At 42.3% G+C, this 20,301-nt stretch overlaps 1 protein-coding gene across 1 annotated transcript in view; it reads right to left on the bottom strand.

Annotated features, from left to right (window-relative positions):
* acbd3 (acyl-Coenzyme A binding domain containing 3) overlaps positions 1 to 20,301 on the bottom strand; it is a 48,765-nt gene that overhangs the window by 10,307 nt on the left and 18,157 nt on the right. The window contains exons 3-5 of the mRNA XM_043687283.2: positions 11,950 to 12,090; positions 3,306 to 3,464; positions 1,980 to 2,154 (exon numbers count right to left, since the gene is read on the bottom strand). Of these exons, the coding sequence (XP_043543218.2) occupies positions 1,980 to 2,154; positions 3,306 to 3,464; positions 11,950 to 12,090 (475 nt within the window). The remainder of the gene's footprint in view (positions 1 to 1,979; positions 2,155 to 3,305; positions 3,465 to 11,949; positions 12,091 to 20,301) is intronic.

Here is a 20,301-nt window from a genome sequence, read left to right on the forward strand (position 1 = left end):
AAGGCCCAGCAGAAGTTAATGGATGGCACAATTTTTTTAAAGTCACTAGTGGTACATGGGTGCTGCTGGCTGACCAGCCGTATTGCCTGGCCGACCAGCCGTATTGCCTGGCCCTCATTGCCCTTGAGAAGTTCATGGTGATCTTGTTGAACCACTGCAGTCCATGTGTTGTACATAAACCTGCAGTGCTCTTAGGGAGAGAATTCCAGATTTTGACCCAGCAACAGTGGAGGAATGGTAAGTGGTTCAGAGGGGAACTTGCAAGTGGTGGTGTTCCCATGTAACTGCTACCCTTGTCCTTTTAGACTGAAGTGGTCATTTGTTTGGAAGGTGCTACCCAAGGTTTTTTGGTGAGTTTCTACACTGCATCTTGTAGATGGTACACACTGCCGCAACTGAACACTGGTGGTGGAAGGAGTTGATCTGAGCGGAATAAACACAAGTTGAGGATGACCAAAATAATGGACACCTTGGGTACCTGACCTCTGCTTAGTGGCCAGATAGGACCGAACAAACAATTGATGTAGGTTAAACTACCAGCTCCAGGTAACAAGGATGTTGACAGACAGGTCATGTGTTTCCATTCTATGTTTAACCACAATACTCAACCACACTTGACAAATACCTTCAAGCTCAGTCCCCTTTATTTGGGGGATATATGACTCGCAAACCTTAATTTTAACTACAGACAGACATGGACCCAATGGACTGAATGGCCCTTGTTCAATGTAATGATTATAGGAGCAATTACAGCTAATCTGATCATTGCTCAACGATACAGGTATGCCAGTAATTAGAGCTTTTTGAGACGGATCGGGGCATGAATGCTGCTTGGCCTCTCCCCTCCAATCTAAGGCACTGAGCTTAAATATAATGGCCCAGCTGAGACAAAGAACTTGAACATGGATTGGGAAGCCACTATGGTTTATATAGTTCAACTGTCGAGTCTTCATCTGCTGGAAATCAGCATGCCTCGGCCAATTTGCTTATTCAGTTGATTGGGGTGGGTCACGGATCAGCACTTTGCCCATCACCCTCCATCTTCTCAAGTCCAGACAACCCCTCACCAATCCAATGTTGGTGAATGTCAGAAATGAACAGCAATAAAACTTACACAATCTGCACACAACACTGCAGGACCTCAGGTGGGACAGGAATGCTTGGGAAAGAATCGTAATACTCAATAATCCTTACACCCAAACGCACTTATTTACATGAAGCCATACCCCAAACCCTCCCTCTCCAGGAACTTGCCCAACTGAAACACAGACATTTACATGTCCTTCCCAAGTAACATCCCACAATTTTAGCTTTGCTTCCCCTTGCACAGGATTGTTCCAGATGGAGTGATTCAACGTAAAAGCATTTAATTAACGGGTTAAAATATACATGATGATGCCCGGTTTTGCTAAGGCAAACAAGGAAAGAATTTGCTGATGGTAGTAGGACCATAGATTGCAGAATTACAGTTTTGGTAAGGGGTGGAAGGGATGCATGCAGCAAGTAGCAATGACTTGGAACTCTTTGCCTACTGGGATGATGGAAGCAGAGACCATCAATAATTTCAAAAGGAAATTCGGTGGACATGCAAAGGAAATAAACTTGTTGGGAAAAGCAAACAGAGCAGGGCGAATGGGAATGGCTTGGGCAGCCAGAATGCACAAAAAGCCTCCTTCTGTGATGCAATGTCTCTACAACGGAGTTAATTTTGCTCCTCTCTGGGCCAGGAATTTTGATTTGACTCCCTAAATTTAACTTGCTCAAAAAATTTAAATCAGTCAATTGGCAACAACAGAGTTACACAGTCAGTCTGTGATACTTGCAGTCCATTCTGCACAATTAAAGTCTATAGTTCTGGAACATTCTGAATTCACGCAGCAGCAACAGGCAGAGGATAGCTACTGAATTTGAATTGAAATAGAAGCTTCATTCACAGACAACTTATCCTGTTGACTGCCTACTGGCATAACCATCCTTACCTGCTGCTGTGCTAGCTGCACCTGGTACAGCTGCTGCATGTACTGTTGATAGTGCTGCTCTTGAAGCTGACGAATTAGGAGTTGCTGCTGCTCAAAATTGCCAGGGTACTGCTGGGCTGCATACTGCTGGAACTGCACTGCAGTCTGTGCATTTAAGGCAGCCATGATCTGTTGCCTGAAATCGAAGGTTCAGAGAGAAGAAAAAAAATCAGGTTTAAGTTCCTCACATTTACACAAGGCACTTAATATTTCAGAAGCTCTTCTTGCTCCTCCTGCCAATAGTCTGGCAGGTAAGTGCTCCTTTCAAAACTCCACAGCCAAGTCGGAGGTTCAAGTATGGTGGCCTCGGGGTCCCAGTAGGGAGCTTAGAACTGAGAACCTTTCCAATTTTAGCAAAGCAGCTATAAGGGAACTGCTGATATTGGTGTCTGCGCCACCAGACAAGCAAGGGAATAAATCAGCCTGGGCTCCTAAGCAATCCTCTATGCGACTGGAAGGTGCTGCATACAGATTGAAAATCTAACATTATTAAGATTGAGCTCATGAAGGATGGTCATGTTGGAGGCATGCAAGGACCATGATGGCTGCAGAATTGGAACCAATCACCTGCTAGTGTCATCTGATAGAGCAATTTGTGGTGACATTTTATCCTGGTGCTACTCATGTTCACTACTTGGTAAGTCAAGCAAAAACACTCTTGGGACAACTGGCATTCATTCCCATAATGCACCACAGACATGACGACTACCATGATAAAAATTCATACCAATTATTGCCTTAAAAGTTGGCTAACCATTCAGAACACTGCGCAATTAATTTAATTTTGAACCTGGAGGGCAAACATAGCCATCATTCTGCGATGGCAATCTTCCTGAAACAGCAAAGAGTCAGTCACTTGACCCTTTTTGCCCTGGTGGTAGCTGTGGAAAGCTGTCAGCCAAGATATCAGCAGAGGTCCCAGCCTTTATTCAAAAAGTGCAATTCAGAAAATGGCTTCATGGATCAAACACACCTCAGCTTAATATTCATTCTAAGGGAATGCACCTTTGTTAATGCAGCACTCTATACTTCCATTACAGTCTAATCACAAGAAGAATTGAAGAATTAGGAATACGATCAGTCTACACAATACTTAATACTGCGATGAAGCCGCAATAAAATAATGACAGATTGTCAACTTTAATTCCACTTACCATCTCCTAATGTCTTAAAAGTATAACCTGCTTACCCACAAAGCTACTAACAGAATCAAGGTGTGATTATTAAGCAATGACATTTTAATACTAATGGTACATAAAGCACATGAACTACAGACTAACAACTTACTTTTGTTGTTCCATTCGAAGCCGTTCCTCCTCCAACCTTCTCCTCTCCTCCTCTTCCCGCCTCCTTTTCTCTTCCTCCTCTTGTCGCCTTCTCTCTTCCTCCTGCCGCAAACGCTCTTGTTCTTCCTCTTCCCTCCGTCGCCTATCCTCCTCTTCTCTCCTGCACCATAAAACAACATGCAATATTCTGCAAAACAAAGCAGCCTGGGCACAAGTCGATGCCTGGGCATATTCAGTAATGCACAGACGTGGGCACTGCTTGCTCAGATTCCAGATTAAAACAAATTAATGCTGCATTTAAATTCCTTCAACTTGAAACAGAGGCTGCTAAATGACAGAATTGAGTAAATAGAAGGGAACAGTAGGGCTACGACTTCAAACCAGGGGCAACTGATGATGCAACTTGGAAGTTTACCACTCAGGGAACTGTTCCTCGTCCTACCAGACCCGTGTAGACTCCTTGCAAGTCAACCCTGAAATCCTGTGCTGTCATAGTTCTCATCCTCTGCTTCAAACTCCTATCCAATTTACCCTTAAAGGGGTCAAGATTTTTGCTTCAACCACAAGAAGTATGAGAAACATGCAAAGGTGATGGCTAGTGGCATCATCACTAGATTATTAATCCAGAGATCTGGTAATTTTCTAGGGATCTGGGTTCAAATCCCACCATGGCAGATGGCAAAATTTAAATTCGATAATAATCTAGACATAAGAGTTTAATGATGATCATGAAGCCATCGTTGATTGTTGGAAAAAAAAAATCTGGTTGACCAATGCCCTTTTGGGAAGGAAATATGCCAACCTTATCTGCTCTGGTCTACAAGTGACTCCAGACCCACAATATGTTCGACTCTTAACTGTCCACTGGGCCCCACATCTAGTCCTGAAGAGTTATACCCGAAACATTGACTTCTCCACCTCCTGACGTTGCCTGGCTTGCTGTGTTCTTCCAGCCTCCCGTTTGTCTACTTTGGATTCCAGTGTCAGCAGTTTATTTTTGTCTCGAGATAATTGTTGGTCCAGCCAGTGATACCTCCATCCCATCCTCCAACCTCTTTCTCCATCAGAGGAAACAGTTTTACTTTACCTATTCAATCATTTTAACCATCTCAATCAATGTACTTATCTTCTGTGCTCAACTGAATATGAACTGTTTACATAAATTAACATTAAGTGATTTAATCCTGGTAAACCTGTACCGCATGTCCAATAATCTTTGTGAGGCGCAGGGTCCACAGATGAACATAGGTGAAACAAAGCTGCAACAACTTAGACATGATCTATATGGACTTCAGTAAGGCATTCGACAAGGCTCTCTTCCTCCTCCCTCCCCCCCCGCTTCTTCATCCACACAACCACCTGATGAAGGAGCAGCGCTCCGAAAGCTAGTGCTTCTAATTAAACCTGTTGGACTATAACCTGGTGTTGTGTGATTTTTAAAAATGGATAAGGTGAATAGACAAGGACTTTTTCTGGAGTGAGAGAGTCCACAACTAAAGGACATAGCTTAAGGTGAGAGGAGAAAGATTTCAAAGGGATCCAAGGGGCAACTTTTTCACGCAGTGTGGTGTGTGTATGGAATGAGCTGCCAGAGGAAGTGGTGGAGGCTAGTACAATTGCAACACTTAAAAGGCATTTGGATAGATATATGAATAGGAACAGTTTAGAGGACCAAATGCTGGCAAATGGGACTAGATTTATATGATATCTGGGTGTCGTGGAAGAGTTGGGCCAAAGGGTCCGTTTCCACACTGCATATCTTTATGACTCTGACTGTATAACTTACAGACCTTTGTATTTCAGATGCCTTGAGATCATGATCAATAATTCTTGAGCATATTTCATTAGTTTTGTAGCTGCCCACAAGCTTTTAATGATTTCAGTACTTGGACCCTGAAATGTTTGTACTCGTCCAGTTTCGAGCTTGTTACCATTTACACTGTGATCTGCAGCCAAGTATAACATGCATAAGACTCAAAGTTCCTTCTAACCCCATTCCCCACACCCAGTGGTTTTTTTCAATTGACGACCTCTATCCCAGGCTACACAGTCCTGCTCCTTGGATGCTGCCTGAACTGCTGAGCTTTTCCAGCACCACTCTACTCCAGAATCTGGTTTCCAGCATCTGCAGTCATTGTTCATTAGCAGAACCTTGATTAAATTATCTCCACTGCACTGGAAATAGATAAAGTTGCAAGTCATTTTCTCAGCATCTCAGGATGAGGGCACTGATAATCAGGGCTGACACTGTCATGCCCACCCCAGTTGCCATGAACACAATGCAGTAGTTTGCTCGGCTACTTCCATCAACATGTTGCCCTGGGAACGGGATTTACGCACCATGTTATGGACAGCAACTTTCCTTCTTCAAATTACAAGGTGAAACAAGCTGGCTTTTTATGATAATCTCTGGTCACTTTTTACTGATACCCTTTTAAAAAAATTCTGGATTTTTTACTCCCCTATCATGAAAAGGATGACAGCTCATTCTGAGGAAAATTCATCAAGTAGCAGAATGACCAGTTATTGAACTGAATTGAATTTATTGTCGCGTGTACTGAGGCACAGTGAAAAGCTTTGTCTTGTGAGCAATACAGCCAGGTCACAGAGTTAAGTGGCATAGATAAGTAAACAGCAGCAAAAACAAAAACACAGGTACAGGCAAATGTGAAGAGTTTGAGTCCATTCAGTATTCTAACAGTAGGGTAGAAATGGTTTCAAAACCGGCTGTCCGTGTGTTCAGGCTTCTGTACCTTCTCCCTGATGGTAGAGGCTGTAGAAAAACATTGCCAGGGTGGGATGGATCTTTGAGAGTGCCGGCAGCCTTTCCTTGACAGCGGGCCTGGTCGATGGATTCTATAGATGGGAGGTTGGCCTTTGTGATTGTCTGTACGGGCTGGGTTCACCACTCTCTGTAACTGTCTCTGATCTTGAATGGTACAGTTGCCATACCAGGTAGTGATACATTCAGACAGAATGCCCTCGATGGTGCACCTATAAAAGTTGGCAAGGGTATTCGCCATCATGCCAAATCTCCTCAGCTGCCTGAGGAAGAAGAGACATTGTTGGGTCTTTGTAACCAGTGCATCCACATGAAGAGTCCAAGAAAGCTCATTGTGGATGACCACTCCCAGGAGCTTGGCACTCTCCACTCCTTCCACCTCTGTGCTGTTAATCTGTCGGGGGGCATGAGTAACATCCTGCCAAAAGTCAATAATAGGTTCCTTGGTTTTGCCGGCATCGAGAGCTAGGTTGTTCTCAGTGCACCAATTTTCCAGGTCTTCGACCTCCTGTCTGTAGTCTGTTTCATCGCCATCTGAGATTTGACCGATTATGGCAGTGTCATCAGTGAACTTGTAAATGGCATTAGTCAAGTATTTGGCGATGCAGTCATGGGTATACAGTGAGTACAGCAGGGGGCTGAGTACACATCCCTGGGGGGCTCCAGTGTTGAGTGTTAGTGAGGATGAAATATTGTCCCCAATCTTCATTGATTGTGGCCTGTGGGTCAGGAAACTGAGGATCCAGTTGCAGAGAGTGGGGCTTAGTCCGAGATCACTATGTTTAGTAATCCGGCTTGAGGGGACAATAGTATTGAAGGCTGAACTGTAATCAATGAGTAGAATTCTTACATAGCTGTTCTTGGTGTCAAGATGTTCTAGGGAGGAGTGAAGGGCAAGTGATATGGTATCTGACGTGGATTGATTGATCAGATAGGCAAATTGGAGTGGGCTACGCGGTCATATATACAAAAGCCTCTTTTCAAAATTACAGGTGTGCATCTTTGGCATCATTGTGAAGAATGGCTATGTCTGAAAGTGAGATGGTGGCTGGTTCAGCTGTGACATTCAAGAGACTATCGGATAGTTATCTGGATAACAATTGTGTCGGGGAATTTAGGGAAAGGCATGAGATTTGTACTAGGTAACAGAGCTAGTGGAGGCACGATAGACCAATGGCCTCCTCCTACACCGTAATAATTTTGGTAACTTTGATCATTAGCAACGGAAAGCTGTATACAATACTGTTAACTACACAGTTTGGTGTTATTCATCTCAGTCCATGTATCGACAGAGTTGATACAACCCTACTGAATCAGGTGGTGGTATTTACTTATTTTGTAATAACCTTTTTCATATTCCCACAGCCAACCCATCAACATTTTAATTGATGTGATCCCCTTTCTCACTGGAATCTGGTCTTTTCTAGTTTAGAAGTATTTATAGAGACATACAGCACAGAAACAGACCCTTTGGCCCAACTAGTCCATGTCGACCATAATCCCAAACGAAACTAGTCCCACCAGCCTGCTCGTGGTCCATATTCCTCCAAACACTTACTCATTTACTTATCTAAATGTCTTTTAGGTGTTGTAACTGTACCTGCATCCACCACTTCCTTTGAAAGTTCATTCCAGACATGAACCCGTTTAAAAATTTGTCCCTTCGTGTCTTTAAATGTTTCTCCTCTCACCTTAAAAATATACCCTGTAGTGTTGAACTTCCCCACACTACGGAAAGGACACCTGCTATTCACCTTATTTATACTCATGATTTTATAAACTCTATAGTCACCCTTCAACCTCCTATACTCCAGTGAAAAAGGTCCCAGCCTATATTTCCTTTCAACACTAGCCTTTTCTAGTTATACATTGGATGCATATGATTCTATTTTCCAATCATTGTCACTTATTTGTCCAGTTTCATTTCCTAGATTTAAAATGCAGCTTGCTTCCTTTTCTTCTTAGATCAACAATGTACAGATTCAGGAAGCAAAGTAGATGGTTAACAGATGATTGCGCATTCATCTACAAACAGTTTGACTATTTAATTATTACCATGCTGTTCTCACGTATCACACGTGCTGCTGCTAATAACAATGCTCTGAATGGTTGAAATGATATGCACCTTCAATAATGAGGAGTCTGCAGGCTCCTCCTGCATCTGATTTCCACTGTTTGGCAGTCACTAATATTGAAAGTCCCCAGGATATCTTTCACAAAAAAGCAAGTTGGCTTGAACGTTAGTAATCTGTGATTTTTACCATAGTATTATTTTCTCTATATCTCACCACAATCCAACGATGTACAGGTCAGGTGAACTGGCCATGCTAAATTGCCCACAGTGTTAGGTGCATTAGTCAGGGGTAAATGCAGAGGAATGAGCCTGGGTGGGTTACTCTTCGGAGGGTCGGTGTGGATTTGTTGAGCTGAAGGGCCTGTTTCCATACTGTAGGGAATCTAATCTAATCTTTTCACCCCCATTAGCATTCCTAACCATAACCCTGTCACGATACCAGGAGCAATTTTAAGTTTCCCAGTTTTGCACAAACTTAAAAATATTGTCCGGGCAACTATTCAATCAGTTTTTGGAATACAGGTTTGCAGGTAAAGGTCAGTATTTATTGCCCATCCTTACATGCCCTACATAGGGGCTGCTGGTGAGCTGCCTGTTTGAAGTGAAGTGAAGTCCTGAGCTGACCGTGCTGTGAAAGGATTTTAACACGGTTTGCAAAGAAAATGGTGAATTTTGCCCATAATTCTCCTTGCTCTTCAGTTTATTTTGATTTTTTAAAAAACAAAAACTTGATCTACATGACACTGGAGAAAGCAAGCTGAGTAATCCTCCAAAGTAGTTAGACAGGTAAGTGGAAACCTACCACATCAAAACGTAACAATCAAGAAAGGAGATCTGTGACAAGGAGGCAGTATGAGAAATCAAACCTCTGCATTTGGCAGATTTAAGGTGGAAAAGAAATGCTGGAAATCACAACAGGGATGCTGCCTGACCCGCTGTAATTTCTAGCCTTTGTTGTTTTCAGAACAGGTTCCAGTACCCGCAATAATTTGCTCCTACATTAAAGATTTATGGTAGTATTCATGTTTGTTGGACTAATTAAAATGGGGAAAAAAAAAAGGAATGTGTAATACAGTAAGTGCCTTCATGGACCTTAGATACCCAGCCAGCACACAAGTGTCTGACATTTTCAAAGCATAGTCACTTTGGTATTAGAGGAACCTGGGTGTTTCTGCCCACGAGTAATTTGAAATTGATATTCAGTTGCAGCAAGCAATAAGCAAGGCAAATTGTATCTTGGTCTTTATTGCTAGGGGATTTAAGTGCACAGAGCCAAGATTGCATAAAGAAACTGCACAGAAGTTTGGCAAGACTGCACCTGGAATAATATACAGTTTTGCTCTACCATACCACAGGAAAGATATAATTACTTATAGAGGGAGTGCAGCAGAAGCTCAGCAGCCTGGCTCCTGAATGGCAGTGCTGTCCACTGAGCAGAGATTGACGAGACTGTGCCTGCATTCTCTAGGAGTTCCAAAGAATGAGAGGCAGCCTTATTGAAATTTATAAAATTCTTACATGGAGAAAAGGAACAAGAGGTGCAGCATAGTGATTAAGCAAACAACAGTCAAGGTGTGACAAGAAGGATGTTGAAAATATGCACAGAAGACTGCAGCAAAAATTAAAACCAGTGTAAGGTTAATGGTTAAAAAGTTAAAGCTCAAAGCTCTTACCTGAATGCATGCAGTATTTGTTAGAAACCAGAAGAGTTGGGGCACAAATTGTAATAAATATTCCACAATCACCTTTCTTGACTGTAACATTTTGACTTGATACCCAGAGATATGGTTGCAGGGTAACCAAAAACTGGGACTTCAAGGGCATTTGACGTTCCAGAAGAATAGGCAAAAAAAAAAGCAACTTTGTTAAAGATGATCAGTGTGGTGGTGAATAGTGACATAAATGCAATGGATTGTGATGTGGGTGGTGAAAGGAAGGGCAGAAGGGCTTATGCCCGAAACGTCGATTCTCCTGTTCCCTGGATGCTGCCTGACCTGCTGCGCTTTTCCAGCAACACATTTCCAGCTCTGATCTCCAGCATCTGCAGACCTCACTTTCTCCCGTGGTGAAAGGAATACCAAGGAAAGGAAGTCATTTGTGGGAGTCACCCATAGGCCCCAAAGAGTTGCCTCACTCTAGGACAAACTGAAAATCAAGTCATAATAGAGGCGTGCAAGGGCGTGACAATGTTCGGAGGTGATTTTAATTTGTATATGTAATGGACAAGTTGGAAAGGTAACAAGTCAAATTTATAGTCAGCAGTGATTTGTTCTTAGAGCAATACATTGCAGAAAACTTTCTTGGAACTGGTTATTTTAGATCTGGTAATGTGCACTGAGGTAGGAGTAATAAGACAATTCATTGCTAAGGATTCTTTGGGGAATACTGATCATAACATGGGGGAGTTTCAAGATCAATGCGGGGGAGAGCAACTTGGGTCCCAAACCTGTGTCCTCAACCTAAACAAGGGCATTTGTAGAGGTACAAAGAATGAGTTGTCCAAAGCAGGCTAGAAAAACAGATTAAGAGGGAAGTCAGTAGGTGAGTAGACATTTCACAACACTTAAAAATTTTTCCAGTCAAGAATGTCTCAATAAAAAGGATAGACCCAGTGAGCAATAAAGGTACATCCAATAAAATAAAACAAGGCATAAAAAGTGACAAAAACTAGTGGTAGGTTAAAGGATTGGGAACTTTTAAAAGGAACCAGATGAATAGAGGGAGAAAATTAATTATGCAAGTAAACTGGCAAGAAATATAAAAACAAACAGCCAGAGCTTCTCAAAAAAAAAGAGTAGCTAAACTAAGTGTGGGATGCTTGGGAAAATGCAACTGGGGAAACAGGGAGGTGGTGAATAATTTAAATCAACATTTTTCATTTGTTTTCATGGGAGGCGCCATAAAAAACATCCCAAAAGCAACAGTTAAGTAGGGTATTAATGTTGAACCAGACTCTATAACAAGGAACAAGCTATTTGATAGACAAATGGGACTGAAGACAGACAAATCGAGAGACACTAAACATTGCACAGCACAGAAAGATCCGGATATTCTTGTGTATGAAAACCATCGTGCACGTGTGTCAAGTTAAGGCAGATGGAATTCTGGCCTTTACTGTGAGGGGACTGGAGTTTAAAAAAGGGAATTCTTGTTACAACTGTACAAGGCATTGGTGAAGCTTCACTCGGTTCTGTGTACAGTCCCTGTATCTAAGAATAGATACACTGGCATTGGAAGCAGTTCAGAAGAGGTACCACCGAGGCGGATTCCTTGGAATGAAAGGGCTGACCTGTCATGGTTAGGCTTTTATTCATTAGAGTTTAAGAATAAGGAGTGATCTAATTGAAACATACAAGATCCTAAGGGAGACTGACAGGGCATATGTTGAGAAGACATTTCCACAAGTGGGGGGCTTTTGAACCATGGACAAAGTTACAGAAAATTGGGACACATTTAAAACTGAGGTGCAAAGGAATTTCTTCTCCTAGAGGCTAGCGAACGCTTGGAAATCTCTATCCCAGAGAGTTGTAGAAGCTAGATCACAATTTAAAGAGCAGGTAGATATTTGAAATATCAAGGATATGACAAACTGGCATGAAAAGGGGAGTTGAGGCCTGGGGAAGGTCAGCCACGATCTTACTGAAATCAATAGTCTCCAGTTGAGAGTACTACCCCAACGCCACTACTGACATCACATGATTGAACAGTTCAGATAAATACTTGTTCTTTATAAGCACTGTGAGCTCCTTCTTAAATCACAATTCTGAACAGGCAGGAAATCTCTCTTACCTCTTCCTTTCTTGCTCCTCCTTCTCTATTTTATGGGATGTGACATAGGGTTCAAACAGATTGCAGCACTTGTTCAACAACTGGACATACTCCACCATGGCATTTTCTTTCGACATGTTACCCAGGGCAGTCCATTCTCTCCTGATGAGAAACATTAGCGCAGTGAGAAAAGAGACATACACTCATACAGTTTCTTACAAAATATTGAGTATCACAAACTACTTTGAATATAATGGGTTATTTTGAACTGCAAACACTTAAGTAATCAAGACATTGAAGATCTGTCAGCAATATGAATAATCAGCCAATCTACCTTTAGCACTGTTGTTTCAGTGAGCAAGCTACCCAAGTACAGCCTGATCTGAGCTATTCCATTATTTAACTGGATTGAGGAAATGGCTTGCAAAAGGAATTCAATCAGTTCTTCAAAGCAGTGGCACAATATTTTTAAGATCCATCCAGTCAAGAGAATAGACACTCATTTGGCTGTCTCACCTAAAAGACAGCACCTCTGGTAATAACACTGGATCAAAGTAAGTCCAAGAAGAAACCTGCACTTAGTTTTCACTTACAGCAAACGGATTATTATAAGACTACCTATGTTGCTGAATTGAATCCAAATGTGTTGACTTTAATAAGACTTGTTTCAATAATTCCTGGCACGTGATGTAAATTCATCATTCACAGCAGTGATTTTGTGCCGTCTTATCCTGCTGGCCTGCATGCCTGAAATTAATGTGCTGAACATACTCTACGTTGTGACAAAGAAAGCATGTAGCTCTACTGGATCCCTCAGAAACATCTCTTATTAAACCAAAACAATAAGAGAAACTTCCTCTTTGGTCCACTCTGTCCTTCAATTTGATCACGCCACAGTCTATTTAACCAGTTTTCCGAATATACAAATTAAAGTCCATCTGGCCCCCAAACCTGCTCTGCCATTCAATAAGATCATGGCTTATCTGTTTCTATTGAGAATTCCACATGCCCAACTACCCGCAATAATCTGTGATTTCCTCGTTTAACAAGAATTATGTATTCATCTCTAATTTCATGATCTCAATGTTTGATTCAATTTATTATTGTCACACGTACCTAGGCAGAGTGAAAAGTTTTATTTTGTATGCAGTACAGACAGATCATACCTAAAAAGGACATAAGGTGCTTGACAGATCGAAGGATACAATGTTACGGCTACAGAGAAGCAGTGCACAAAAAGCAGTAGCAACATTACATTTGAAATTTGAGAGATCCATTCAGAAGTCTAATAACAGTAGGGAAGAAGCAGTTCTTGAACTTGTTGATACATGTTTAAGCTTCTGTATCTTCTGCTTGATGGAAGACATTGTAACTGGGGTGGGAGGAGTTTTTGACAGTATTGGTGGCCTTTCTGAGGCAGCAAGTGTAGAGGGAGTCCTAGAGACATACAGCACATTAACAGAGCCTTCCGTCCAGATATCCCAACCCAATCTAGTCCCACCTGCTAGCACCTAGCCCATACTCCTCCAAACCCTTCCTATTCATGTACCCATCCAGATGCCTTTTAAATGTTGCAATTGTACTAGTCTCCACCATTTCCTCTGGCAGCTCATTCCATACATACACTGCTCTCTGCGTGAAAAAGTTGCCCCTTAGATAGCTTTTATATCTTTACCACCTCCCCCCCCACCCCCCCTCCAAACTTATGCCCTCTAGTTCTGGACTCCCTGACCCCAGGGAAAAAACTGTCTATTTATCCTATCCATGCCCCTCATGATTTTATAAACCTCTAAAGTCACCCCTCAGCCTTTGACACTCCAGGGAAAACAGCCCTAGCCTATTCAGCCTCTTTCTATAGCTCAAATCCTCCAACCCTGGCAACATTCTTGTAAATTTCTTTTGAACCATTCTAAGTTTCACAACATCTTTCCAATAGGAAGGTGGCTAGAACACGCAATATTCTAACAGTGGCTGAACTAATGTCCTATATAGCCGCAACATGACCTTCCAACTCCTGTACTCAATACTCTGACCAGTAAAGGAAAGCATACCAAACGTCTTCTTCACATCTACCGCTCTGCCCTCATCAATCCTCATTGTTACTTCTTCAGAAATCTCAATCAAGTTTGTGAGACATGATTTCCCACACACAAAGCCATGTTGACTATCCCTAATCAGTCCTAACCTTTCCAAATACATGTACATCCTGTCCCTCAGGATTCCCTCCAACACCTTGCCCACCACTGATATCAGGCTCACTGGTCTATAGTTCCCTGGCTTGTTCTTACCACCTTTCTTAAACACGTTAGCCAACCTCCAGTCTTCTGGCACCTCACCTCTGACTAGCGATGATACAAACGTCTTACTAAGAGGCCCAGTAATCACTTCCCTAGCTTCCCACAGAGTGCTAGGGTACACCTGATCAGGTCCGAGGGATTTATCCAACTTTGTGTTTCAAGACATCCAGCACTTCCTCCTCTGTAATATGTACATTTTTCAAGATGTCACCATCTATTTCCCTATATTTTATATCTTCCATGTCCTTTTCCATAGTAAATACTGATGCAAAACACTAGTTTGGTATCGCCCCCATCTCCTGTGGATCCACACAAAGGCCGCCTTGCTGATCTTTGAGGCGCCCTATTCTCTCCCTAGTTACCCTTTTGTCTTAATGTATTTGTAAAAACCCTTTGGATTCTCCTTAATTCTATTTGCCAAAGTTATCTCATGTCCCCTTTTTGCCCTCCTGATTTCCCCCTTAAGTATACTCCTACGGCCATTATAGTGTTCTAATGATTTCACTTGATCTATCCTGTCTTTACCTGACATATGCTTTCTTCTTTTTCTTAACCAAACCCTCAAATTCTTTAGTCATCCAGCATTCCATACACCTACCAGCTTTTCCTTTCACTAACAGGAACATACTGTCTCTGGACTTTTGTTATCTCATTTCCTAAGGGTTCCCATTTTCCAGCTGTCCCTTTACCTGTGAACATCTGCCCCCAATCAGGTCTTGCCTCAGTGTCAAAATTGGCCTTTCTCCAATTTAGAACTTCAACTGCTAGATCCTTTTCCATCATTATTTTAAATCTAATAGAATTATGGCCGCCAACAGGTGGAAGGTGGGCATGATGGACTGAGCTGTGTTCACAACTCTCTGCAGTTTCATACAGTCCTGGGCAGAGCAGTTGCCGTTCCAAGCCGTGATGTATCCAGATTGAATGCTTTCTATGGTGCATCTATAAACGTTGGGGAGAATCCTTATGGACATGCCGAATTTAGATTCCTGGGGAAGAGGCATTGTGTGTTCTTGACTGAAGCATCAATGTGGGTGGCCCAGGACAGATCGATTATTGTCACTCCTAGGAATTTGACGCTCTCAACCATTTCCACCTCAGCTCCACTGATGGAGATGTCAATTCACAAGAGAAGGTAATAATCTAGCGATTCTAACCTTTAAAGTTTTGCTTTGTAATTTAATGCCAATTCCTCATACTCTCAATGTAGAACCTCTTTCCTAGTTTCACCTATATTGCTGGCACCTACCTTGACTACTGCAAGTTCCTTTCCACCCCTGAACAAATATCCTGAAACTTGGCACCAGGCAGGTAGCACAGCTGTCTGGACACTTTGTTGCAGAGAATAGTGTCAATGCCATCACTATACTGTACGCTATTATTACACACGTTGCTGCTGCCCCACCTGGCTTTTCTGTCCACACTGCCAGTTTGCTCATCTGCCCTGCAGTTCCCACTTTCATTCAGAGTGAGAGAACTTCAGATTTACTGAACAATTGCAGAGCACGACTCCCTCCCTCCTAAATCGCTGACAAAAGGAGGTGCGTGATTGTCGCCTGCTCCAAACAATCCACATAATTTTCCACCTCTCTGATGTGTCTGTGTTTGTAGTTCAGCCCCCAGCTCAAACTCTGAACCAAAGCTGTACAAATATCGAACACACACTTCAAGTAAGTTTGCCCTAGATGGCGACAGTACTGAGGAGTTCCCACACTGCACGTTTAACAGATCACTTACCCTGCTATTCCTAATAAATTTGAATTAAATAAGTTATTCACTCCCATGTGGTCTGTTATACATCTTATAAATTTTCCCACCAATTTATATACTGTGTTAAAATTTAAGACCTTACCACTTAGCACAGACTCACCTCTTTCTCTGGCTATTCTTTGTGCTATAGCAAGAGCCATTTCTAATCATCTCCACTGAATTTAGCTTTGTCTCTACCTGCTACAGGTTTATTTTTTCCACTGGTCCACTCAATTCTGCTGACTGCCTGGTTTAGAATCTTCAACCTTACCTCCCCCTCACTCAAGGCGATACCTTCTGCCTGTCTCCACGTCATCGTCTCATCCACTCCTCCAGATGATGCTGACTTCCTCTTTCAGGTCTGCCTCTCACCAGCTCAGAGTCAGAGATGTACAGCATGGAAACAGACCCTTTGATCCAACTCGTCTATGCCGACCAGATATCCCAACTCAATCTAGTCCCGCCTGCCAGCACTTGGCCCATATTCCTCCAAACCCTTTCTATTCATATACCAATCCAGATGCCTCTTAAATATTGCAATTGTACTAGCCTCCACCATTTCCTCTGGCAGCTCATTCCATACACTTACCACCCTGTGTGTGAAAAGGTTGCCCCGTAGGTCTCTTTTATATCTTTCCCCTCTCCCCCTAAATCTATGGCCTCTAGTTCTGGACTCCCCCACCCCAGGGAAGAGACTGTCTATTTATCCTATCCATGCCCCTCATGATTTTATAAATCTTTAAGATCACCCCTCAGCCTCTGATGCTCCAGGGAAAACAGCCCCAGCCTATTCAGCCTCTCCCTATAGCTCAAATACTCCAACCCTGGCAACATGTTTGTAAATCTTTTCTGAACCATTCAAAATTTCACAACATCCTTCTGATAGGAAGGAGACCAGAGCTGCATTCCAAAAGTGGCCTAACCAATGTTGTATACAGCCGCAAAATGGCCTCCCAACTCCAGTACTCAGTACTCTGACCAATAAAGGAAAGCATACCAAATGCCTTCTGCACTATCCTGTCTAGCTGCGACTCCACTTTCAAGGAGCTATGAACCTGCACTCCAAGGTCTCTTTGTTCAGCAACACTCCCCAGGACCTTACCATTAAGTGTATAAGTCCTGCTAAGGTTTGCTTTCCTAAAATGCACCACCTCGCATTTATCTGAATTAAACTTCACCTGCCACTTCTCAGCCCATTGATCCTGTTGTAATCTGAGGTAACCTTCTTTGCTGTCATCTAGGTGCTGCTGGCTGCCTTGGGCTCCTGGTCTTACCTTCACCCTTAACAAATAAGCACTTACCTTGCTCTTATCTGAAAGTTTCAAGGTAAGCAGTCCTTTGGAGGAGCAAGTTCCATTTACACTACCACTGTGCACGCTCAGTCATGCCTCCCACCTCAATTCTTGAATCCTAAGGCTAAGCATATTCATTTCCTCTGCTGCATGGAAGGGTATAATGCAGGATAGCAGTAGAACAAGCTTGGTGAGACAACATCTCGAGCAATGTACACAGTTTGGTCTCCTTAAATTGAGGAATATATTAAATATTCACCAGCTTGCTCATGGGATGAAGGGTTCGTTTTAGGAGCAAAGGGTTAGCAAGAGAATGATATGTGCCATTAGTATCACCTAAGATTCTGAAAGGGTTTAAATGTGTAGATGCTGAGACAACTAGGGGCATGGTTTAAAAATAATGAGTTCACCACTGAAGGATGATTTTCTTCTTTCAGGAGGGTTGTAGTGTTTGAACTTTACCTGTAGATGGCAGTGAGAGCAGGTCATTGAATATATTCAAGGCTGAGTTGGTTGGCTTTGTGATTGATGAGTGAAGAAAGGGTCTTGGGGATGAACAGGAAGGTGGAGATTAAGCAACATTCAGTCACAGCCTCAATCTGTGAACGGTGGACCAAATGGCTGCCTCCTGCTCCTAATTCTTGTGACCACAAAATCTCTTGGCTTTTAAGTTAATGCGAGACACACAAATAACTTGGTTGCTAAGTATCCTACAGAATAAAAGGTATGAAATATGATCTTATACTCTATAACCATCTGACGAAAGAGCAGTGCACTGAAAGCTAGTGTTTCCACATAAACCTGGTGTTGAGAGATTTTTAACGATGAAATACAAAACACTTTTTTCCCCTTTATTAGTTGCTCAATTCTAATTGTAGTCAAAGTGAATGATTTGCTCGGCCAACTTAGAGAGCAGTTAAAAATCAGCCATATTACTGTAGGTTCAGGAGTTACATGTAAACCAGGTAAGGATGGCACATTTCTTTCCCTAAAGTACATTAATGAATCAGATTGGTTTTTACTACAGTTGACAACAGTTACATGACCATTAATGCAACAGCTTTAAATTCAAGATTTAAAAATGCAGTACAATTATATCATACTTGTAACTTATAAGTGATGGACAGGCTTTGGGGAATCAGTTGTCACTGCTAAATTCCCAGCCTTGGAAATGCTCTTGTCAACACAGTATTTAAAAGCTGCTCCAGCTAAATTCTGCTCAGAGTATTGCAAAGTATTGGCCAAAGGTTCATCAAGATTCGATATAACCTCAGAATCTGATTGCAAATCTGGATTGGAGACGATCACAGGAACAGGAATAGGCTATTTTTCCCCTTTGAGCCTGTTCTGCCAGTAAATGAAATCATTGCTGATCCGTGGCTCAACTTCACACAGGTCACAGAGAGAAATAAAATGTAACCAGAGCAACAATCAGCTCTCCATTCATAGTTCTGAAAGCGTTAGCTGTACACTGCTAATTTATCTTAACATCTCCCTGTAAGGTGCAGAATCATGGGCCATCAGCTTCTAGTTCAGTACCTTGCCCAAATTCCACTCCTGGTGACCAATCTTGGCTTCTTCCCCTCTGATTGCTTATGGGAAAGACAACTTTAATTAAGATGTTGGGAAATAGAAGTCTGATCATTTGTTTCGTGCTAGGATGGAAATTTGAGACAGCAAGTAAGGAAATGAGAAGATATTTTGAAATAGAATCCAGCGGGGCATACGACTGTAAATGCAACCTCTTGTCCTTAAACCCACAGAACATGCAGTTGATGGAATGGACAGCTATTCAGACTGGCCTCTGGATTACATAAGGCTGGCAAGGCTAGCCTCTTGCTTATTTAAAACTGAGTATTCCCTGCAGAATCTGAGATTTCAATATTCCTTACTCTTTGTTGCGGGTGACAATCCATTTTGTTTTTATTTCAAAGTCACTAAAAAACACACAACAAAGGCCGAGATTTCCTGAAGGCAGGTGGTGTGCTTTTCATGGTTAAATTAGGACAGGTGATTTCCTAAAGATGCATCAAATTTTGTGAAGTCTGAAAACCACTTGTAGGGTTGGTGGTTCACTCCAACACTCAAAAGGATAGATGTTGGGTTCAACTCAGTCTCGCCCACACAAAAGTTAATTTTAAAAAGTTGCCCCATTAACCATTCAACCCACAGCCACACAGCCCACTAAAGCAATACTAACATTCTATGAGCAAAGTAGTGCAGTTATTGGACTCGTCATCCAGCATCTAGTAGAAAGTGAGGACTGCAGATGCTAGGAGATCAGATCTGAAATGTTTGGCGCTGGAAAAGCACAGCAGGTCAGGCAGCTTCTGAGGAACAGGAGTCGACATTTCAGAGCACATTCTTGAAGTGCTGGGTGATTCTCCTGCACCTCAGATGCTGTCTGACTTGTTGTGATTTTCCAGCGCCACACTTTGACTCATCAAGGACAAGATGCAGTCAATACTGAGCCCTCTGGCAGCATCTGTGGAGAACGAAACAGAAGTAATATTAGGTCTGCAATCTGAAATGTTAACTCTACTTCTCAGCACAGAAATATATTCTTCTATTGTTCTAAAATATTACTCAGCAATGTTAACACAAGCTGGCCACTTGATTTGTGCCGAGCTCCCCTCTGCCTTGGGTCATCTCATCCTATCAGCAGAACCTTCTATTCCTCATCCCATCATGAATTTAGCTCACTTTCCCTTAAATGCACTGGTATTAATTTCAATTCCACATCTGATAGCAGGTTCCACATTCCAACTACTCTGAGAAAAACAGATTCTCCCGAGTTCCCTTTTGGCTTTATTAGTTAAAAACCTTATCTTTACTAGCTTTGGGGTCATGACATTCTTTCCAACCCAAACAGGTAATTTCACAACGTTAAATACTTCTCTCGGATCGCCTCTCAATTTCAGTGTTTTGACAGTGACCACCTCCCACATTTGGCACTGTTTCTGCTCATCGGTTTTGCAAGGTTCTTGTTTTACAATCAATTGTACTCTAGTGTTATTTAATAAAGCAGCACTCCC

Source organism: Chiloscyllium plagiosum, unplaced genomic scaffold (genome assembly GCF_037043375.1).
Source record: "Chiloscyllium plagiosum isolate Xiang-an unplaced genomic scaffold, Cpla_swu_hap1 HiC_scaffold_3, whole genome shotgun sequence".
Classification (NCBI taxonomy): Eukaryota; Metazoa; Chordata; class Chondrichthyes; order Orectolobiformes; family Hemiscylliidae; genus Chiloscyllium; species Chiloscyllium plagiosum.